The 22,638-nt window shown below is 46.0% G+C and overlaps 2 protein-coding genes across 2 annotated transcripts in view; both read right to left on the bottom strand.

Annotated features, from left to right (window-relative positions):
- LOC145513862 (choline/ethanolamine transporter FLVCR2-like) overlaps window positions 1-22,638 on the bottom strand; it is a 68,091-nt gene that overhangs the window by 31,366 nt on the left and 14,087 nt on the right. The window lies entirely within an intron of this gene.
- On the bottom strand, window positions 1,983-9,089 carry LOC145513318 (ergosterol biosynthetic protein 28 homolog). The gene is made up of 4 exons (XM_081509342.1): window positions 8,933-9,089; window positions 5,277-5,367; window positions 2,185-2,303; window positions 1,983-2,062 (listed from the first exon to the last, which is right to left on the bottom strand). The coding sequence occupies exons 1-4, from the start codon at window positions 9,063-9,065 to the stop codon at window positions 1,983-1,985; spliced, it is 423 nt and encodes a 140-aa protein (XP_081365468.1). The 5' UTR covers window positions 9,066-9,089.

Genomic DNA, 22,638 nt, shown 5'->3' with positions numbered 1-22,638 from the left:
CATTGGAAAAGACCCTAATGCTGGGTAGGATTGGGGGCAGGAGGAGAAGGGGAGGACAGAGGATGAGATGGTTGGATGGCATCACTGACTCGATGGACATGGGTTTGGGTAAACTCCGGGAGTTGGTGATGGATAGGGAGGGCTGGCGTGCTGTGATTCATGGGGTTGCAAAGAGTCGAACACGACTGAGCGACTGAACTGAACTGAACTGACAATGGCTGATAAGGGAAAGATAGTTCCTACCATAGAGCTATTTTTCTAGGTGGACACATGAGGCCTGGAAGTGCTACAACCACTTTTGGTACCATAAAGGAAGCCAGCCTGTAGATGAAGCCAACACAGGAGGGCAGAGTCAAAAGAACTCCAGAGAAATGGAACTGAGTCCTGACCAAACCATTCCTGAAGCCTAAAATCCTCTTTTCAGTTTTGTCAGCCAATGTAATCTTTATCCCTTCAGCTAGTTTAAGGAAGATTTTGTTCCTTTCACTTAAAGAGCCTTAAATGATTGAGAATGCCCTTCACACGCCCCCTGCTCCCTTTCCATCTTCTACCTTTCACTTACGAACTTCACCATTCTGTAGTTACATTGATCTTAGTCTTTGAACAAGACTAACTGCTGCTCCACCTGCCCTAAATACTGCCTCACACATATTCAACTCAGACCCCACCTCCTCAGAGAGGCTTTTCCCAGGGATCTAAGTTGTGCACCACCCTCCTCTTCTGAAACACAGTACCTGGTTATCTAGAGTTCTTATCACTGTCTGGAGTTGTTCTTTCAGGTGTGGGCTTGTTGACAGTCTGTTTCTTGACTACAGGGACATTGCCTGGCTCATTCATTTTTCCTTCCCAAGTGTCTGGCATGGAGTAAATGTTCAATAAACAGTCATTGAAGTAGCAAATGTGTTCTCGCATCTATACACTGTGGGTGAGGGTCTAGCGAGGGTTGAGGTGCTCAGGGTTGTGTTGGGATGGCAGCCGTCTGCTCCAGTGCCTTGACCTTGGGCTCCAGTGCTCTTTCATGCTCATACGGCTGTTTATTCCATCTTATCTGGTTCTGCTTTCTCAAGAACCTGTTTCTTCTTTGCGAAGGAAAAAGAGAGGGTTCTGGCTGTTCAGTTGTGTGCTCAGAATTTGGAAGAAGAGGAAGATTTGACTACATGAGGAATGAACAAGGGGCAAAAGGCAGCCAGGTTTGCCTGGGTCTTGCGCTGTCCTACTCATTATGGTGTATTTGATCTGCAGAAAGCTGAGATCTTTCTCTGCTAGGCTTCAGAAAAGGGCAGGAGCACTCTAGGCTTACTGGAGGCCAAAACACCAGGACTGATCGGAGAAGAAGTTTTCTCTATTTATCACAAATCTCCTTACACAAATACAGCTGACTGGAAGGTCTAAAAATAGCCCAGACCCTTCCAACCCGGATCCAGCTGTAGGCACAAGGGTAGGGGCCATACTCACTGGCCGGGGAGCCCTTCTTAGAAGAACTGCTTGTCCCGCGGATGGTTCAGAGTCTTGGGTCCGGCAGCAGAGAGAAGCCCAACCTGGGTGGAAAACCCCCAATAGCAGCCCTTGGTTGCAATGCTCTGGGCAAGGCAGCAGCTTGAAGTTTCACAGTTTGTGTGTTCCCACCACACAAGTCAAGTCGACAGTTAAAAATAAAAGGAAAAAGCAGAAGGCTGGAAAAGCGGTCCCGGAAGAGGCTGTGGGTGGGGGAAGGGAACACAGTGGGCCTCGGATATACTGGCAGTTCCTTGATTTGGATGGAGGTACAGAGTACTCATTCTGAAATGATTCTTTACATACATTTAAATGACACTGACTCTCTGTATGCATGTAATATATTAAACATTTTTTAATTAAAGAATAAAAATCCAAATGTGAAAGGCTAGAAGTGGATGATGGAGCAGAAATGAAACTGAAGAGCATAGAGAAGGAGGAGGCGAGCAAAGGCGGGAGATGACATCTTGGACATGGTGATGTTGGCCTCAGTTTCTCTTCTTCTGTCCGGATCCTGGTTCTGCTTCTAGGTGCCAGAGCCCCACTAGCATGCCCAGGATTGAAATGCCTAAATACAGACAGACAAGATTAGTGGCTGACATAAGCACCATGCTTTATTATATTGCTTGTATAAGGCTGGTTATGGCAGGGATGGCTCCTGTGGGAGTTCCAGGGTCACTCAATGCTTACTTGCCACCATGAGGGGTGCCAGGACGCCAGTTGTGGGAGCCCCAGTCCCAAATACAAACAACTCACAGAGGAAGTGCCCCAGTGCGAGGAAGAAGGTCCAGAGCGTGATGTAGTAGAGCCTACAGGGGAACAGACAGAAAGGGGACTGAAGGTACAGCTTGTTCAGTGAGGAGAAAGTGGTCAAACTTGAAATACACAAATCAAACCCCAGGAAAAGACTAGGGCTAAAGAAAAAGGAGACTTGGTCTTGTGAAAGACCTGGCTGCTAGATCACATCAATTTTATTCACGTTTAGGGCAAAACCGAAGCCTTCAACTCCTAAATCGAGATGAGAATGACCCAGCCATCCGGAGTGGCTTTGCAAGTCTTGGCAAGGTGGTGAAGCCAGCGATAGCAAAGCAGAGTCTGGAGTATGGCAATCCTAGGTAGTGTAGACAATTTTGGACCAATCACACTTATGTATTCTAGTTACTCAAACTGGCTTGACTTTAGTCCAAGCCTGCTTTGCACGTGTCTGGCCAAGGGCTGGTCAGAGCTCATCTGATGGATGCCGCCGAATGAAGGGTATGAATGTGGAATGGGTAGCAAGGGCCTTTCTGGGACTTTTAGATGATGTTGCAACATGGGCCGCATCTTAAGATACTTTGCATCTTAACCTAGCAAAATGGTCAGAGGGAGGACACAGTGACAACCTCACAGGAAGATAACTTGTTCCTCAGTTTTGACCAGGAGGTGGGGAAGACAGAAGCTATAGGATGATGGGTCACTTTGACTGCTGGTACCTTTTAAAAAACTATTTAATGATTAATTTATCTAATTAATCAAATTAATTTATTTAATCAAAAAATTTAAAATTATGAAATACTTCAAATGTACAAAATTCATACATAATAGAATTTATCTCTATGCAACCAATACCCTACTACATCAAATCTCAGTATCTTGACATTCTTGCTTCAGATACTTTTTTCCTAAGAAATAAAATATTACAAAGTTCAGTTAAAGCTTCCTCCCCATCCTTTTTCAACCCTGATCCCATTCTCCTGCCTTCCTTCTCCCCAGAGGAAATAATATCTTAAGGTTGATTTTTATCATTCCTGTTCATATTTTTACACATTTAGTAAACATGTATGTAAGGGTTGATTTTTTGTTTTTGAAGGGAAAGTAGGTTGTTTTTTTTTAAGAGAAATACACATTAAATGGGCAGAATGCAGACTGTCTCAGAAAGTAAGAACAGCTGGGAATTGATTTCAAATTTCTGGTTAGGGAGGGGATAGAATCAGAGAGCATATCAGAAGCACGTGGACCAAAATCCCAGGCTTTAAAAAACAAGTTGGCAATAGAAGTCAACATTTCCGGCTGTCCTGTGTTGGGTAAAGGGAATGAATGGGTAAGAGAAGTAAAGATAAGTCTTAGCTGTCTCGGCTCATCCCCAAAGCACAACAAAAAAAGATATACCCCTTCTACTTGTCAGTAATTCATCATCATGGTAAAGGTCGTTAAAATGATTATGCAGTCCTTACTGCCTCCCAGTCACCCTGAGAAGATACACGAGTCTCATTATATATCTGAAGGGACTGAGATGCCGAGAAGGTCTATAATAAACTCGCTGCTTCAAAGCTAGTTACCAATAGAAATTTTCCAGTTTTCATTCTTGAGCCTCAGAGTGTTTCCACTAAACCACAATGCTTCCAAAAATATATATGTCAATCTAGAACAAGTAGTCCATAGTTTCAGGTTCAAAAATACGAAAAAATAATGTTGAACAGGTCACAGTGCTAATAGCTCTCAAATCCCACTTGTCCTAGTCTTCCTCAGTTTAAACAAATTGAGTCTCTAATTTGCAGATCTACAGAATCAGCAACAAAAATCACTGCTTTCCAGGGCTACTAGGACTTAATCAATGTCATGTGGAAGCACCTGGTACAATAAGAGGGGCTCAACAAATATCACCAGGTGCTGAGGGCCTGGCTAACACACAAAAAAATTTATTATGAAGCTCTTTTGGTGGCCTCACTTGGGGACCTGAGCAAAGTTCCCACCTTGATTGAGGGGATGATTGGTGTTGGGAAGAAAGCTCGAGCCCCCTCCATTGGCCAGTTCGGATTATAACACCATCTAGCCCAGGGGCTGTGATTGCTGGCTATTGTTCCACACTAGTCTGTATGAGGGCTTCCCCATGGCAAAGAGGTTAAGAACCTGCCTGCCAATGCAGGAACACAAGAGATGCAGGTTTGATCCATCTCTGGGTCTGGAAGATCCCCTGGAGTAGGAAATGGCAACCCGCTCCAGTATTCTTGCCTGGAAAATACCATGGGCAGAGGAGCCTGGTGGGCTACAGTCCATGGGGTTGCAAAGAGTTGGACATGAGTGTGTCCACACACATGCATGCAGTCTGTGTGAGTCCCCTGAAGAGGCAGAATACAGAGGAGTCCTCGGTTCTCTGTGACCCTCCCTTCATGACTCTGTGTAAACACACAACCGTTTACTGGTGGGCTCACGATGTCATGGATCGTGAGTCTGTTCATCCCTGCTGCTCAAGGAGGAATGTGAGAATAAGCTATGTCATGGCCTCTCTAAAAAGAATAAGCACACTACCTCTTCAATAGAAGAAAGGCTGACTCATTAGTAAAGAAGTAGAGGGATATGATGCAAGCCACTGGATCACAACATAACTAGTTTGCTGTGCCCATTTCAAAGATTTTTTAAGATTTAGAGACCTTCAGGCTTGTGATGTTTTCTATCCCTGGAAGGAATGGTACCTAGTAATCTTTTATCTTCACATCCTAGGTTACTGTATCAAATCATAGGCCATATGGTGGAATCATAGTCCATCATAATAGTGCTTCTTGACCCTGGGCATTTATTAGAATCAACTGAAGAAATTTTATCAAATTACCAAGACCTGGATACCAGATCAGTTAAATCATACACTCTGGAATGGGCTGAGGAACGCCTGGTATTTTTTAAAGCCTTGCTTTGTTGATTTTAATGTACCAGAATTTATAAACAAGTCTCCAAGGGAGGACCACGATGTCTATGCTTAGCACCCATTGCCAACACAGGGAGATGCTGTTCCCTCCCTTACATACATTTTGTTGTGAATGTCAATGGCGCAGAAGCAGCGAACCATTGATGAGAGCAGCAACCAGATTCTGAAGGTCCGAGCTTGGAGGCCATTCACTGTGTGGCAGAAAGAAGCAGAAGTGTTGAGAAGGGTGGGTCAGGGTTCCCTCCAAACTCCTCCAATTTCACTGGAGAAGCCAGAGAGCTGAGCCTGTGATCCCCTTGGCTGGGCAAAGTACAGGCTCTGATGCTGCATGTGGGAACTAGAAGGAATAGAAAGAATTCCAGAATGTGCCGGGAGCCAGCTCACGAGATCCCACCCATGACAAGGTCATGAGGAGAAGGACTGATCGAGCAAGGCTTCTCAGGCCTCAGGGATTCTCGAAAGGCTGCCTCGGCGCTCACCTTAAAGATGATATCTGTCTTTCTAATGTTTGCTATAATAAACCTCTTCTTATTTTCTGTGACTTAGACAAGAGGCCTTTCCTTGATTCTCTTCTAAAATAGATCAATCTGAAACCTCAATCGACAAGGCCCCTAAATGGTAGCACCTTAATAAAATTATCTAGGATATAGAGTATGCTAATCTAAATTCCTCTTGCTAGCATATTGGTTTGTTTAATAAATGTACCTGTGCCTTTAGAACTAGTGTGCATGACTGCTCCTTAACAATAAACAATACTGAGAGCCTCCACACAAAAAGCCCCAATGGGCACAGAGCCCTTCGTAAAAAAAAGGGCTCATTAGAAAACATAAAAAGCATTACTTTATAAAACTGTTACTTAGTCTACATTTACTTACTATGTTTTTGTTCTTAACATATTTAGCATATATAATGAAAGCATAATAGTTAGAAATTTATATAAATAAAAGTTTAGCTTTAATACAAATAATAAGACGATTGTTAATTCAGCTGGTGATTTTGCTAAGCACTGACCTTGGCGCTACATTGTTTTCAGCTTGCTGTGCCATGACTTTATGAGACCACATTCTTCTCTGTTAGGCTCAAAGCATCAGATAGAATACAGAAAACAGGTTTTACCTTAAAACTCTGAGTTTGTGAATTCTTTCTTTGTCACAATCTGCTGTGTCTGTATTCTTTAAAAAAAATGTACCCCTGGTACTTTCTGTGCCTGATGCAAAAGTGTCCTGGCTGATCAACCCTTATCAATAAAAGAGCCACCAGATGTTAGCAGGCCTCCAGGCCAAAAGAGGATGTAAACAACTTTAAACTTTTCGTAACTAAAAACACAAACAGTGTCCTGGTTCCGATAAGGGTCAAAAACTGCTGACCCATTGATTTGATTTGGCATGACTTTACACTTTACATTTGTCTCTATGTACAACTAAAGATATAAAAGCTGTCTTGAAAATAATAAAGTCAGAAGACACTTTAAAACACCAAGACTCGCTGTGTCTTCTCATTCACATCGCAGACGCCGTCCATCCTGAGGGAACCCCTGGACCAGCTGGGGCTAGACTCCGACAAGATGAAAACTGGTTCACCTCCTTTTCAAACACTTACTGTTGGATGTGCGAGTTACTAGAAACCCAACAAACAGCCCACTTCAGCAGTAACTCCTGGGTTAGTGGTTTATGGGTATGCCTGGAAGCCACTCTAGTGTTGGTGAAGCCCAGTGAGTCTGAATCAGGATTAGTGTGGGGGAACACGGTGGCAAGCGGTCTGTCAATAAGAGATGCCAACGAGGTCAGCAGACTTTCAGTGAGGCTGATGCAGGAGAGTACGCAGAAATACTGTGCCCTGTCTAGACAGCCACACCTGGTCTTTAAGAGACCCAAGTCCCTGGATCTCCTGAATTCATATCTATATTATGTGAACGAAGCTCTAACTAGGCTGGTTTCCTGTACATGTGGGAAGGGAACAAAGCAGCGGTGTTTGCCAGGGCCACTCTGCTCTTGCTAGCTTCATTCTGGCACTGCTGTGTTAAATATCTTGTCCAGAGAGTATGAATCTTAGTCCATCATAACAGTGTTTCTTGACCCTGGGCATTTATTAGAATCAGCTGAAGAAGTTTCATAAAATTACCAAGACCTGGATACCAGATCAGTTAAATCATAGTCTGGAGGTGGGCCCAGGACACCCCTGGTATTTTCGAAAGCCTTGCCTTGTTGATTTTAATATATCGATATTGATCTATGGTAAAAAGCAAAGATACCTCCTTTGCTAGTCTGGGGAGCAAGAGAAATTTTAAAGGGCAAGACTCACAACCAAAATGTTTTTCAGGACTTTCCTTTAAGATTTTTCAGCCTTTGGAAAACCATAGAGTAACACCAAATTCACAATCCCAAAGATCTTTAGATGGTAGTCATTTTCAGAAAAAATCCCATAACCCAAACTAATATCTAGCGGTTAATCCTGGAGAGGTATATTCTCTTTTTTTTCTTTTCATATTTTTTATTAAACATTTTGACAGCTCTTCTGATGAAAAGACAGGACATTTCTCTATCCTCTTTCTATATATCTCTCTATGAGTGAGATATAATAATGGAGTATCTCAGTAATCCTAACCAGAGCAGGCATCAGGGTGCTGCTGATGCTGGGTGCTCCAGGGTCCTGCTATCAACAGCAAAGTACCAGGAGGTCATGAGGGGTCTATTTCTGGGCTGTGTGTGCATGCATGCATGTGTAGGCTCACACACACAGTTCTGCTCAGCTATATGCCCTTCGACATATCACATAACCCCTGGGCTTTTCTTTCTCAATTTTAAACTCAAAGGGCTAGGCTTGATGACCTCTAAAAGCCTGTGAATCTATACAGAGTTCCTGGATCACTGGAGGACAACACTGGAGAGTGAAAAGTGGAATTCTTTGACCCACTTTTCCAGGTTCTCTAAGCCTATTGTACTTGAGCTTTGTTTAAAGTGAGCCGTAGCCTTCTTACTTTCATTTTATAGCTAGATGTTGCAGAAATGTGAGCTAGAGCCTGAATCTGGGTTAGCTATAAATGTGACATACGATTGTCAGCTACTATGAAATGGTGCTGCAGCTCAAGCCACCCCACATATCAAACTAAGGAAGCACGAGCTGAAATGTGCAACCGCTCTCCAGCAGAGAGGCTCAGGACACTGGGGAAGCCATCACGGGCCTGAGGAAGTTCACTTTGGGAAACCAGCCTGGAGGGATTTTGGATATCTTCTCAGGGTGTGTCATGGTTTGAGAAGACCTTGGATTAGTAATTCTCCATATGCAATGTAGGGTATAAACCATACGTGCCATGACCTGATTTCTGAAAGAAGCTAACATGAAAAGCTTCTTCATGGTTTCCTATCAGGCATCAGAGTCACCAAGGAACTCTGTTTCCTCACTTGTCCTTGTAATGCTATTTGTACAGACCAGCTGCCGAGGGCAGTGTAAAATGAAGGGAAAAATATTCAGAGAAGCTTGTGGGCAAAAAGACCAATTGTTATCCACGTTGTCTGTTACTCTAGTGGCTTAGGCTTGCTAGCTTAGGCAGCATCAGAATCACCTGGGAAGTTTCTAAAAAGAACTTCTTGTGACCCATCCAGGGGGTTAAAGATTCAGTACTTAGGTCTGGAGAGGGAAGTGGCCGTCTGTGCATTGTTTGGTTTCAGTTTTTTGCAGTTATTGTGATGTACACCCAAGTCTGGGGACCACCATTTAGGCCACTCTCACAAAGGATGCAGATTTTTGCTTTCTTACCCAGATCTGGCTTGCCACTGTAGAGCTTTTTACAGAGAAAGGTGGGGTCTCGGAAGCTCTGCAGCGAGTAACCCAGAGCTATGATGGATGTCATGACCAGCCAGCTTCGTAACACAGTCAGGAATCGGATCATGGCTCCCCTCTAACCTGAGAGGGCTTTTTGCCTTGGAAATAAAAGCAAAGAGCAGGAGACAACAAATGGTTATTGTGCTTCAACCGTAAGCTCTGTAGTTAACCTGTGTCCTACTCATGAGGGCTGTACTAATCTTCATCCGTCAGACATTTCATAAACTCCTCTCCCAAATACCTGAGGCTCATCTATCCCCACGCACGCTTCATAGGGTTGGCGCACTGCCTTTGTTTATTTACCTGTATTCAAAGTGTGCTGACAAGAGTATAAAAAAGGCTAAATAATCCAGTGGGTGGAAATGATAAACCCAGTGGAAAAAATGGAAAGAAATGGAACAGGAGAGAGACAGTGAAAGTGAAATCACTCAGTCGTGTTTGACTTTTTTCGACCCCATGGACTGTAGCCCACCAGGCTCCTCCTATCACTATAAAGAAATAAAATGGACTTCCGGCACCTCACCCTCTCCTTGTTTTCCCACCCTCTCTCAGCAGGAGACTTAAGCTCTCAGGGTCAGAAAAGCTGCATGGATGGCCTCCCTCTTTGACAGAACTTATGTCCATTTCACAGAAGCTCTCAGAAACTCCAGAAGAGAGCCGGTGAAGGTAGAGCCTGAGCACTCTTCCAAACGGCTCTGCCAGTGCCTCAGCACGACTTCCTCAAAGCTTTTGAGGGCCTGTGAGAGTATCCAACATCTATTCTTAAATTTTGCCCTGACCCAGGCCAGCAAAGGTGTGGTGATTTACTAGATTCGGGAGAGAGTTTCCTTTCTTGGTCTCACTATTCAGTAGCTGTGTGACTATGGGCAAGTAATTCACACTTTCCAGCTTAGGTTTCCTTACCTTCAAAATGGAGATTAAAACTACCTATTCCAACAGTTATTATAAGAATTACTTTAGAAAGCAAAGCTTCCTCGCATTGTGCCAGGCTCAGAGTGGCCACTCATTCGTTCATCGATTCACTCGTTCTGTACCTACAAGCTTTCTTCGTTTTACCAGCTCCCTCTTCTCTTGGTCTCTGAAATCTCTTTTCTCCCTACAAGGTTGCCTCCTGGGTATCTTCCTTCTATCCCATCTCCATTGTTCCAAGCTGTGCAGATCCTCTCAATTAGAAGCCACACAGATACCTACCTCTTCTGCCCCCCACTTACATCCTACCTGGCACGAGACATCCTACCTGGCACGAGACATCCTACCTGGCACGAGTACTCTCAGCACAGCAGCAGCAGCAGCAAAGAAACTGCCCCAGCAGACCTGAGTCTACCTGAGCCACTTGTCCCCGCCCCACTCTCAGCCCAGCTCCGATTGGTTTGTTTCCATCAGTCCTCGTTCTGATTGGCTGTTTTGATTCTGCTCGAGCAGGCGACCCTTTGCTGCCAAACTGTGGTTGGCGCTGCCCAAGCCCTGATGCTGAAGCTGAAACTCCAATACTTTGGCCACCTGATACAAACGACGGACTCATTGGAAAAGACTCTGAAACTGGGAAAGGTTGAAGGCAGGATGAGAAGTGGATGACAGAGGATGAGATGGTTGTGTTAGGTAGTTAGAATAGGAAAAAGGAGTCAGAATGGTGCTGGCTAAAAGAGAAGGAAGCGAAAAGAGAACAAAGGAAGGTCCGTGGGCCGGAGTGAGGACCTCAGATAAGACAAACAGCACTCCTGGCTAGCCCTCAATTTTCCGATCGCCCTGTCTCTTCCTGCCCAGCTCACAGCCTAGGACAGGTTGGCATCCCTTCGTCGCTTGGAGGTTTAGTGTCTTTTGTATGAATTTAAGGGACTTCCCAACATTTGGGGTAATACTGAGAAATCCTGTTGGGGATACTCGGAAGAAAGCCTTGAGATTGTTCCATACTGCGCATTTCGCTGAACACGTGTAGGGATTCTTGTCGGAATTGGCTTTCCTCCCCCCATTTATGTTATCACATATGTTAATGCATAGAGAAATAAGGTTTGGAAAGATTGAATGCTTATCTTTGGGTAATAGGATTATGGTCATTCAAACATTTTCTTATGTTATTGCTACTCCATCCTCAAACACACAATGAAATGTACCTTTTCTCTATTAAAGTATCTTAATTAGATAATGTCTATTTGATATTTGGATCATAGTTTGTGATTTTCAATAAGGGAGAATAATTTTTGACAGTGCTTGGAGGAAAACTTCCTCCACCCCACTATTTATATCTTGATTCAGCAGAATATATTGTTTTTGGTTGACTTTATTTTAGTGGAGGAGAAGGCAATGGCACCCCACTCCAGTACTCTTGCCTGGAAAATCCCATGGACGGAGGAGCCTGGTGGGCCGCAGTCCATGGGGCCGCAAAGAGTCAGACACGATTGAGTGACTTCACTTTCACTTTTCACTTTCATGTATTGGAGAAGGAAATGGCAACCCACTCCAGTGTTCTTGCCTGGAGAATCCCAGGGACGGGGGCGCCTGGTGGGCTGCCGTCTATGGGGTCGCACAGAGTCGGACACGACCGAAGCGACTTAGCAGCAGCAGCAGCAGCAGCAGCATCTCCATTTTGCTGGTAAGGAAACCTAAGCTGTAAAGTGTAAATTACTTTCCCATGGTCACACAGCTACTGAATAGTGGGACCAGGAAAGGAACCACTCACTCCCAACTTGAGTAAACACCACACCTTTGCTGGCCTGAGTCAGGGCAAAATTTAAGAATAGATGTTGGATACTCTCACAGGCCCTCAAAAGCTTTGAGGAAGACGTGCTGAGGCACTGGCAGAGCCGTTTGGAAGAGTGCTCAGGCTCTGCCTTCATCAGCTATCTTCTGGAGTTTCTGAGAGCTTCTGTGAAATAGTCATAAGTTCTGTCAAAGAGGGAGGTCATCCATACAGCTTTTCTGACCCTGAGAGCTTAAGTCTCCTGCTGAGGGAGGGTGAGAAAACAAGGAGGATGGTAGGGGGAGGGGAGTGTGTGTATCTTGGCCCATGCTGTAACTGCTTGTGATTCCATTAGAGCTTCATTCTCTCTGGACTTTGACAGAGTCCACTTTTGTGACCCATTTGCACTGAGAGGTTCACTCACTGACCCTTTTACCTCTGGAACTTCCTTTGTTTTTTGGTGCATCACACTGTCTTGAGCCATTACTGACTTTAATATTTGTTTCAGCTGAGTAATGTAGGACCATGCCAAAAGGCCTACTGTCAAAGTGACAAAGGAAGCCTGATAATTTTTCGCTACTTCAGGCCCCCAAATTAATCAGACAATAGACAAACCATGGGCCACATACCAAAGATGGGAAGAGGCTATTCCACGATTAGATTTTTACCTACATGGTTTTTATTTAAACAAAGATGATTGAAATCAGTGCTCAGCAAGGGTTGATCTAACATTTTGTTCTGTTTTTTAAATAAAAACTACATAGCCCAATGGTATTTTCTATACCACATCTATATAATAGGTGGCCATGGTTTGCTTGCCTCTCTCAAAAATGGAAACTTCATCAAAATATGCTCAGTGAGACCATATTAGAGACCAATAGACCATGCTTTGTATCTCAGCTCTTTCATCTATTGACTGTGTAACCTCAAGCAAATCACTTAATATCTCTGTGCCAGCCCTCATCTGTAAAGTGGAAATATTAATGGTGTTTACTGACCTTGTTTAAGGAATAAATGAGATATGATAGGTGCTTTGCACAGTGCATGGCATATATAAGTACTCAATAACTGTAATTTCTTCTGCAACCTGTCAGGATACATTTACCAGGAGGCTTCCTGTGTGCTGTTTTCAGTCTTGCATGAATTCTATGTTCCTTAACAGCACCTGAATACAGGTGCCAGGGAGCTGGCAAGCCAGCTTTTGGGGATAATAGAAGTTCATGTATCTCATTCGTATGGAAATTCCACACAGTGAACAGTAGCCATTTACAACTCTCTTCCCTTCTAGTATGTAAAGTAAGTATGTAAAGTAACTTTTACAACCCCCTCTCTTGAGAATGATTCTAGCCTCTGGCTTTCTGGATGACTTGTTAGATTTTTGATCCCTGTCTCTGCTAAAAAGGGCTATCTGGTAAGAGAGTATATATATGCCCACAATATGTTACATAAACGCCTTTGTTCCATCAGAGCAATAGTCCCCGTGTCTCTCTCTCTCTCTCTCTGTCCCCTTCAGGCTGCTCAGCCTCTTTTCTTCCTTCTTTTACTTTCTTATCGGTCGACTCTGTACCCCCAAGTTACGGCCCATTTAAAGGGCCACAACACAACCCAGCACCAACATTGCTGTTTCCTTCTCCAACTAATTTTTTACTATTTCTCAAGTCACCACAATTTATTTATTTTTAACTTTTATATTGTTCTAATTTATGGAGCATGGTGTCCCTGAGAACAAAAGTAGAGAAACCATAAAGCATATAAATATTGTCCTTAAACCACACATGCCACTCAGACGTACAAGACTTCACTGTGCTTGGAAGGATTGGTCACTAGTGGCCAGGCAGGTATCTGTTAGGTTTAACCTTTGAGCTACTTGCATTACAAAAGAATGACGTGAAGCACTAGGTTAGAAGTAAAGATCCTAGGGGATGGATTTCAGCCAAGAGAAGAGAGTTCTGCTTTAGGCTAATATTTTGGAGAAATTTCTTAGACAAACATAAGCATGGTGCTACTTATTTCAGAGTATACTTTTGACTCACCACTATTACTATGATGAAATATTGGGACAAATTTCCATAAGTATTACACCAAAGTCCATTTTATTTCTTTATAGTGATATTTGAACACCTCCCTCTCTCCTGTTCTATATCTTTCCATTATTTCCACTGGGTTTGTCATTTCTACCCACTGGATTATTTAGCCTTTTTTTACTCGTCAGCACACTTTGATTAAAGGTAGATAAACAAAGGCAGTGTGCCAACCCTATGAAGGGTGCATGGGGGTAGATGAGCCTCAGGTATATGGGAGAGGAGTTTGTGAAATGACTGATGGATTAAGATTAGTACAGCCCTCATGAGTGGGACACAGGTTAACTACAGAGCTTATGATCAAAATACATTAACTGTCTGTTGTCTCCTGCCCTTTGCTTTTGTTTCCAAGGCAAAAAGCCCTCTCAGGTTAGAGGGGAGCCATGAGCCAATTCCTGAACATGTTATGAAGCTGGCTGGTGATGACGTCCATCATAGCTGTGGGTAACTCGCTGCAGAGCTTCCGAGACCACACTTTTTTCTATGAAAAGCTCTATACTGGCAAGCCAGACCTGGGTAAGAAAGCAAAAATCTGCATCCTTTGTGAGCGTTGGCTAAATGGTGAATCACAGACGTGGTGAATAACTGTTGGTCTTTTCTAAGGGAGCCCACCTTAGAAAGGAATGAATGAAAGCACAAGATGATATGGATCTTCTAGGCGTGCCTCAAGGAAATTCGATCCCAAATAAATAAAGGCAAGATCCCAAAAAATCTACAGAAATGATACAGAGTATTTGGCAGATACTCTGGCTATTGGATTTCTCGAACAGCCCAGGCTTGGCTCCCTTCCCAGGTGATTTAAAGTGGAATCCTAATGTCGTTGGTCCACCTAAGGATTGCTGACAGATAGGGTGCCAGAGTGCCCCAGACGGAGTGCAGCTCGCTAGGGAAGAAATGTCCAGGAAAGTGATGACTGCAGCCCATTCTTGTAAGGCAAATAAGGTATATGCATCATGAAGGGAAGAGTGACAGGAAGGGGAACAATCCAGAACTGCAGAAAACAAAACTGGATTCCGGCCCACACAGTCTGCTGCATGACTGCTGTGTTTGTAGAACAGACAGTCCAGCCACCCTTGGAGATACAGCCAGAAACCACAGTGGGCTCTTGGCAGCAGGCACACTTGGGTGAACTGTCCTTGTGTGGACGCTATATGGAGAGCAGTCCCAGTCACGTGTTAGGCACTGAGTTCCAGTACCCTAATAGGCCAGGTGTAACCTCTGCAGTCTCATCTTAAAAATAACACACTCGATGGCAACATCTATGTCAGCAGAGGACCTCCTCTCATGGTATGGAACCCCGATTCCTCCGACCCATTCCCACCCCCAAAGTCATCTCTGCCCCAACAAATGACAACGCAGACCACATGGAGAATCTATTACTGCCTTGAAACATCTGATATTAAAAAATAGAAAATAACTAATTATGTTTTTAAAATAAAACAATGGTTTCAGTAAACATTTTGTTTATGCATTTTAAGGAACTGAGGAGTAAACACTTTGGCCTCCTCAAAAAGTAAAAGACCATCACTCTCCACTTCCCTCCTACCCGTAACTTGGTCCTCCTACCAGAAATATGACTTTTCTCATGTACAAAGTATCTACGCACACGGACACAGACACTGTGGGCTCACCTCGGCTCCTGGCCCAAGCACCACTGCCACACAGGCACCTCCAACGTGCTGAGGCCAAGGCAGTGGGCACAACAAAACAGCACAGGAGTCTTGACTACAGAGCTCAAGGCACAGGAGACCTGGCAAAATGTCTAATTTTGAGGTAATTTTCCCCAAGCCTATGAGTAGATTCAGATAGCAGGCAAGGCAGGAGAGGTCAGCTTGGGCTGGTTGAAAGGAGTCCCTTTAAATTCAGGATTTCTGAGAAAGGACTGTTGCTGAAAGAGGGGTGAGGAGAGGGTTTGTGGCTTCAAACACTGTCGCCACCAGAGGTGGACGGGCTTACCTAACCCAGCAGACCCAAGGCCCATTCAAGGGCCGTTCAAGGGCCATTCAAGGGCCACCTCTCCTTTCCTTTCATCTCTTGGGAGACCTTTGCAGTTCTCGGGGGCAATGATCCAGGTGAGTTTGCAGTGAAGGACACAGACCCTGGGCTGGGCTCTCCCTTCCTCTGGAGAACATCTCCCTAGAGATGGGCTGGAGCAGGAAGGTGAGGCAGCAGCCAGGACTGACTCCAGGATTCTCTTTGCACCCCCAGCTCCCAGAACCTGCAGGGGGAGGGCAGGGCCCCCAGCTGTGTGGTGAAAAGTGCATCTCCCCCACGGAGACGGGGCAAGCTCTGGATTAGGTTCCAGGAGGCAGAGGCACTGTCCTCCAAGACACAGATGTTCCTCCCAGTTCCCCCAGAAGCTGCTCGGGTGAAGGCCGTGGGGCTGGCAGGCAGAGCTGTGCTGGCTGAAGAGGTGGGGGCGGTCCGAGTCCCCCGAGTAGCTCCTCCGCCCTCTCTCAGAAATGCTCCTCCCGGACAGTGGTGGGGGCTTTGCTGCTCTTGCTGTCCTCCTCCTCCCCCTCCTGGGGTTTCTACAAGACAGACAAGAGGACAGCCCTTGGGGTGAAGAGGCAGGGACTCCACCCTGCTCAGCATCTGCCTGCCCGTGCATCTGGGATCCGGGGGGAAGACCAGAGCCCCAGGCACTCAGCATCCCTGACAGTGAACAAAGACAAGGACAGAGGCTCCGATCACGCACAGTGCTCCCCAGACACACACACCATCACAGGAGCAAAGGAGGAGCGAAAAGGTCAGCCTTCTGTGACACCACAGCCTCCAGGGACCATCTCACTGTGGGTGCCACTGAGCTCCGGTCACCCTCCTCCCCTTCTGACAGCCTCACCCCACCTGGATGGACCCCCACGTGCCTGTTGAAGGGCCAGGTCTGCACCCCCCTCAGGACTGCTGACTACCCCCGGTCAGGGGCAGCCCCCATGTGAGGAATATGGTTACCATGTGTGTGGAACAGATGCAACAAAGAACTGTTATAAAGACAGGATGCATCATGGCTCAAAATATGTATATATTAATATTGTTTCCCCATAGAAGAAGAGACTTTGGGTGAGTTTGTCATCAGATTTCTTGCGGGAAGATGGCACAGAATTAGAAGGTATTCGGGGTCACACTTATTAGCTGGGTGGGATTTAAATATGCCCTGAAGTTTATGCTCTGAGGTCCCTATGTGCTGACTGCCAACTTGGGTGTTTGTCTGCTGTTTTAGGAACACTTTGCTTCTTCCCTGAGGGGCTCATCTCGTTCCCAACAAGGCCTCCAGCACAGGCTGAGCCCCACACAGCTCTGACCATCGAGGCTGGCAGAGCCCATGCAGGCCATGTCAGCTGGAGGAAAATCTTTCTTTCCCAGAACATTCTAAGGGCAGCCCATCCAGAGGCTACAGCAGTAGATCCAGCTTCCAATTGTCTATCTTGCTAACTTTTTGGCTGAGAATCTCAGCCCGAACCCTGAGACACCCTCCTTCAGAAGCCAGCAGCTAATTTCAACTGTTTAGTCCATTTCCTCTCTTTGACACACTCATGCACACACACCTGCCTCCTCCAGGGCCATCACCTTGAAATCACAGCCAAACAAGGCTTATGTCTCTTATGCCAGAGAACTATCAAATGGAAGAAGACGTAGATTGTCTTCCTCAAGGTGAGTCATGAGCCCCCAGCCAGAAGTTCTGGCCCTTTCTGCCAGTGACCCACCTCACTGATCAGAAAGCGCAGCTCTGGCCCGATGCGCTCCCTGCCCTGTCGGCCCCTGGCACTGAGACTGAATTCCTGGGACGGTCTGCAGGTCCCACTCAAACCCGCCACCTCGGTGGGGGAAGTGACGGCCCCTTCACGACGCCCTCTGACAGCGCTGGCTTTCCAGGGATCAGCCCCGCATGACTCCGACCCCCGTCCCACCAGGCCCCCCAGGTGCGAGGGAAGTGCGGACACACAGGGAGTATCCAGGGCGCCCCCGTGAGCACAGGCACCCGCTGGCCTCCTGGACCGACTCGTGCTGCTTCCCACAGGCCACGCGGACGGGACTGAGCCCTCACCGCCAACCTGGATGACAAGCCTGGTCCACGGGGACATGGGTCTGCCTGTAACACAGGGAAGCGTGGGACGACCTAAGTAGGAAACAGGAGGAAATGGAAATGTTTATGTGGAGATGTGGGGTTGGGGGGGCCATGGTGAAGAAAGGTTGTCAGACTCTCCTAAGGACACAAGCAGGGTAGAAAACCCAAAGAGGAGAGGGCTGCCTGGGCAGTTCAGTGGTTGAGATGCTGTGCTTCTACTGCAGGGGGCAGGGTTCTATCCCTGGTCAGGGAAGTGCTGCATGCTGGGTGGTATGGCCAAAAACAAAAAAACCCAATGGTACAAGCATATCCATAGAAAACACACTGGGAAATGATTGAATGTTACTAGGCTATCTCTGGCGGTGGGACTATAGGCAACCTTTACTTTTGTGTCTTTGCCTATATCTTCCCAGGAAAACACAGACTATAAACTAACGATAGTAAAAGCTTATCACTTGACACAATGCATCACATTCCAAATTGAAATATTTTCAAGAGAAGTCTAACCTGTTTTATCGCAAGTACCTTTTCCCCAGGTTCAGGATATAGTCACCAAAGTTGCCAAATCACATGTTTCCTCATCAGTGGCTCAGAGACAAGCCCATCTCCACACGGGTGATGGCAGGGTTCTCACAGGCTCCTGAGAACACCGTTCCTGTCTCAGGCTTTCCCTGTGTCCCCACTGAATGTCCTGTCCCAGGAGCCTCCCCCCACCTGCTCCCTGCCAACTCCAGAGCATAAGATCAGAGGACAAACAAGGAACTAAAGATTAGCATCCATGAGCCAGCACATATCCTTAATACACCCCTTTCAGACACCATTTTTGCCTGGGGAAATTGTCAAGGATTTTCAAAATTATATATACTCAGCATTGGCCTCATACATTGCTGAAGCAATGTCCACTGGTAGTATTCACAGTACCTTTCTACAGGACAATCTGGCAATACACATGAAAGTGTTAAAAATGGGCATGATCAGCCCGAGTCAACCTCAGCCAGGGGCATGGAGCTGGAACCTTAGCCAAATTTCTGCAATAAACACTTCTGAATTGGGGGGAAAAAAGAAGATGCAGGTTTTCTTGTTTTTTGCTTTTTGGCTCTAGGTAAAGCAAACTCGATGCTCTAACAGTGGATCACCAGGAGTAAAGAGGAGTAAATGTCACTAACAGGTGCATTAAAATAATCGTGTTCATCTGAGACACTTAGACTTTCAATTTGGATTGCTGGCTGAGATTCCATCCTGGACCTTTCCATCTCGGGCAGCTACAGGGATGAACAGCAAACTGACTGTCATTGAACAACTCAGATTCATGGTCAGTAGACCTCTAACAGCAGCTGTTGGAATCAGCCAACCAAAGTTGGCTGCAGGAGAAAGTTCATCTCCAGAGAATTCACCAGAGTCTGCTTCCCAGGGAATCCAACCTGTGACAGTTTATGCCAAGTATGTTTCATAACAGCAAACACTAAGAGATCTGGAAGGTGGCTCACCCATCACTTGGATGGCAATAAAGACCCCATCAGTGGTACCTGGGGTGCAGATATCTCCAGGCAAAAGATAATGCATAAAGTCTAAATTTAGAACATGATGAAAGTGGTTTTTCCTTCCTCCCCAATCTCATCCCTTCAATCAATGAGGTGCTTGCTCTGGGCCAAGTCCTCGGCTATGTGCTAGGATATCTGCTGTCATAGAACATTCTGTCCATGTGGTTTGTGGACACAAGACCAATGATTATGCAAATATTCATTTAAGTACACTGTGCCCAGAGCTATGAAGGGTAAGACCAGGACGGCGTGAAGCCACCTCACGGCATGTGTGTTCTCTACAGAAACTTCTCAGCAAGTCAACACTGCACCTGAACTTAGCACACCCTACCCACAAACAAGAAGGGCACAGTGCTTTCCCCTCCTCTTTCCCAATCAAAACAAACAAACAAGACACACATCAGCTGTGCCAGGTGGCAGTGGCACACAGACAACCCCAGAAGCCCATTTGGCTTGTCTGCATCACCCCTCGACCCCAGGACAATGCCGGGCGGGGACCTGACTGTGAGAGTCTCTGTCGTCTCCGAGGCCTTCCTGTTGCCACCTGCACACGTGCAGCACAGCTCTTCCTGCTGAATCGGAACTCCTCCACCCCTGACAGTGCAGCTGAGAGAACATTCTCCAGCCCTGAACTAGCCCCTGACTCCAAAGCCCAAGGGAGACAGCCCCGCCCACTCCCGGGGGCTTGTCCCTCTGCTGGTCCCTCAGAAGGCCCAGCGGTGCTGGCTTCTGTCTCGGGCTCACTCTGCTCGTGCCCCTCCACGCACCTCTCCCCCCAGGTTGCCCACTCAGGACTGCTGTGGCGCTGATTCCTGCACTGGGACCGGCACCCTCTCCCTGTCCTCCTGACTGAGGTCAGGGACTCAGCACCTCCTTGCACACTCGGGCCACGAGCATCAGGACTCAGACTATGAAAGCTCAGAGCCTTCCCTCATCTCTGCGGGCGCCAGAAACACAGTGGGGCCAGCAGGTGTATACTGTGCTTATGTCAGACTCATACTGCAGTGATGGGATGCCAGAGATTCTGCGGAAACTTAGGATGCACTTAGGATTTCATTTAACCCTTATAAAAGCCCTGCAGGAAAAGCATGTATGATTTACTATGTGACAAAAGAGGAAACTGAGGTGCAGACCAGTTAGATTACATGTCCTAAGTCATTCATGCAGTAAACGCAGGATGAGATTGAACACCTGTGCTCTCTCTATTCCCACACACAGAAATACGAACACACTGTGGGCCTGTGTCTTGGGAAAAAGTTAAGACGCCCTTCCCTCCTGGTCTTCAAAGTACCTCCTGAGGGCAGAGGAGCTTCCTCCTGTCTCCACCCACTCCTTGCTTCCAGTCCAGGGCCTCACAGAAGCAGGTCTGTGTGCAGAGAACAAGTCTGCCACTGCCTGTCACCTCCAGACACTGGGAACTTTGGAGGCCTTGACAAAGCAGTGCAGAATGTTGCCCTTCTACAAGGCTGCCTACTGAATTGAGGCATCTGGTTGCCTTTTACAAATGCAGACTCCTCTCCTGAATGGGTATACTAGATTGGCCTGGCATCCACTAAAATCTTAGTGCCTCTTAGAAATGCCCTGGGCAATCAGGACTAAAGCACATCACAATATTTGCCAATAAAGTGGAAGCAATTGCAAGGTAATACACTGAAAATTGTTGGAAGCACAGAGCACCTTGGTTAACCCCACAGGGTTCATGAGGGAGCCATGGGGACCTGGCCATAGAACCACCTCCTCGTCACCCCTTTTGGCATTTCCACAAACTTTCCAGTTGCTGATTTTTTTCCATATTTATTTTCTTTTCTCCTTCCTTTGCTCCTTCCACAATCTACTTGGAGGATGGAACTCTGACAGGCTTGATGTCTTCTGTCTCTAATCTTCCTTTGATCTCCACAGGGCAGGCATTGCTTCCCTCATTTTATAAATGAGGAAACTGAGGCTCAGAGAAGGTACATTTGAGCTGCCTCCTTGACCACTCAGACCCCCAGCTGCTACAATCACACCTTTGGAGTCATGTAGCTAATGAACATGTTATTTCAAAACATGTGTCTCCAATTCAGTCCAAGAGGAAGAGTCACTTACTTGTAGGTTTTGGTCCTATCCAGCCAGATGCCTGAGATCACAGCCCCAAACATTCCTGCAGAATCGGTCAGGCCGATTCTTCCAGTATGCACTTCCTCCCCCTGGGGAAACCACAGCCTTAATGATCATTCAGTGATGGGACAAGACACTGGACAGAACACAGTCACCATGAGGCAAAGGAACAAAGGCAAGAAACTCAGGCTCCATTAGAGCCAATTCTCAGAAAGTACCTGGGCAAGATGACCAGTAAAAGCTGCCAGTGGGGAGAGAATCCTAGAATAATTGCTCCTCCCAATATGATATAACCCTGGATGTACATTCAATATTTAGATTTTTTGAGTTATCACTGCCAAAAGGCATAGGAAGACAAAAATTATATATTTTAGAGTGTTTATTAGAAGCTGCACACCATGCAGAGGATTTTACATCATCAATGCATTTCATTCTAATTCCTCACCATAAGGTTGGGAATCAATATTACCCATTTTCCAGATGAAGACACTGAGGCACAGTGAGATTAACCTACTAGTCCAAGGTCATGTGGCCTGTATTAAGTGCAGAGGCAGGATCTGAACTCAGATCTGTCAACCTCCAACACTGGAACACTCACCTGCGGTGGCCCACCCCTCCCACAAGTGTGAGACCCTCAACCTTTTAAAAGAGGGTTGGACCTGGGATCCCGACTCCAGGATTCTCAGTGTCCATTCCCAGTATTCAGCCCTCACTGGTTCTGGAAATATTTGCAATATGAATTCCGTTGTGCAAATAAGAGTTTCGAATTAAACCTTATCCATATTTCACAATTTAAATATTTCATGTGTGATTCTATTTGTATATAAGTATACCTACTATGTGGCCAGGCAACATGCTATGCATTTTACACATATAAACCTTATTATTTTCTTTCTAATTCTAAAGTTAATCTTTCAGTAAGTAATTTGGCTTCTTTTGAGAAAAGAGAATGAGAGCTCAGAGGTGCTAACCAGCCCTCACACCGCTGAGAACCACCAGACCTGGGGCTGAGACCCAGGGCTACCTCCCTCCAAATCCTGGAGCACACACCATACCACACTGCCTCCCCAGCTCCTGCCCAAACACTAGAAATCGCCTTCTCTCTGGCACTGGTCAGCTTAGGGAATGCCCTTACTGGGTATGGAAGATCACCATGTGATTCAGCAGAGTGGACAAGG

This window comes from Giraffa tippelskirchi, chromosome 7, assembly GCF_054371585.1.
Source record: "Giraffa tippelskirchi isolate mGirTip1 chromosome 7, T2T-mGirTip1v1.2.pri, whole genome shotgun sequence".
Classification (NCBI taxonomy): Eukaryota; Metazoa; Chordata; class Mammalia; order Artiodactyla; family Giraffidae; genus Giraffa; species Giraffa tippelskirchi.
The sequence above is the reverse complement of the archived record's forward strand: the minus strand, read 5'-3'. Positions and strand labels throughout refer to the sequence as shown.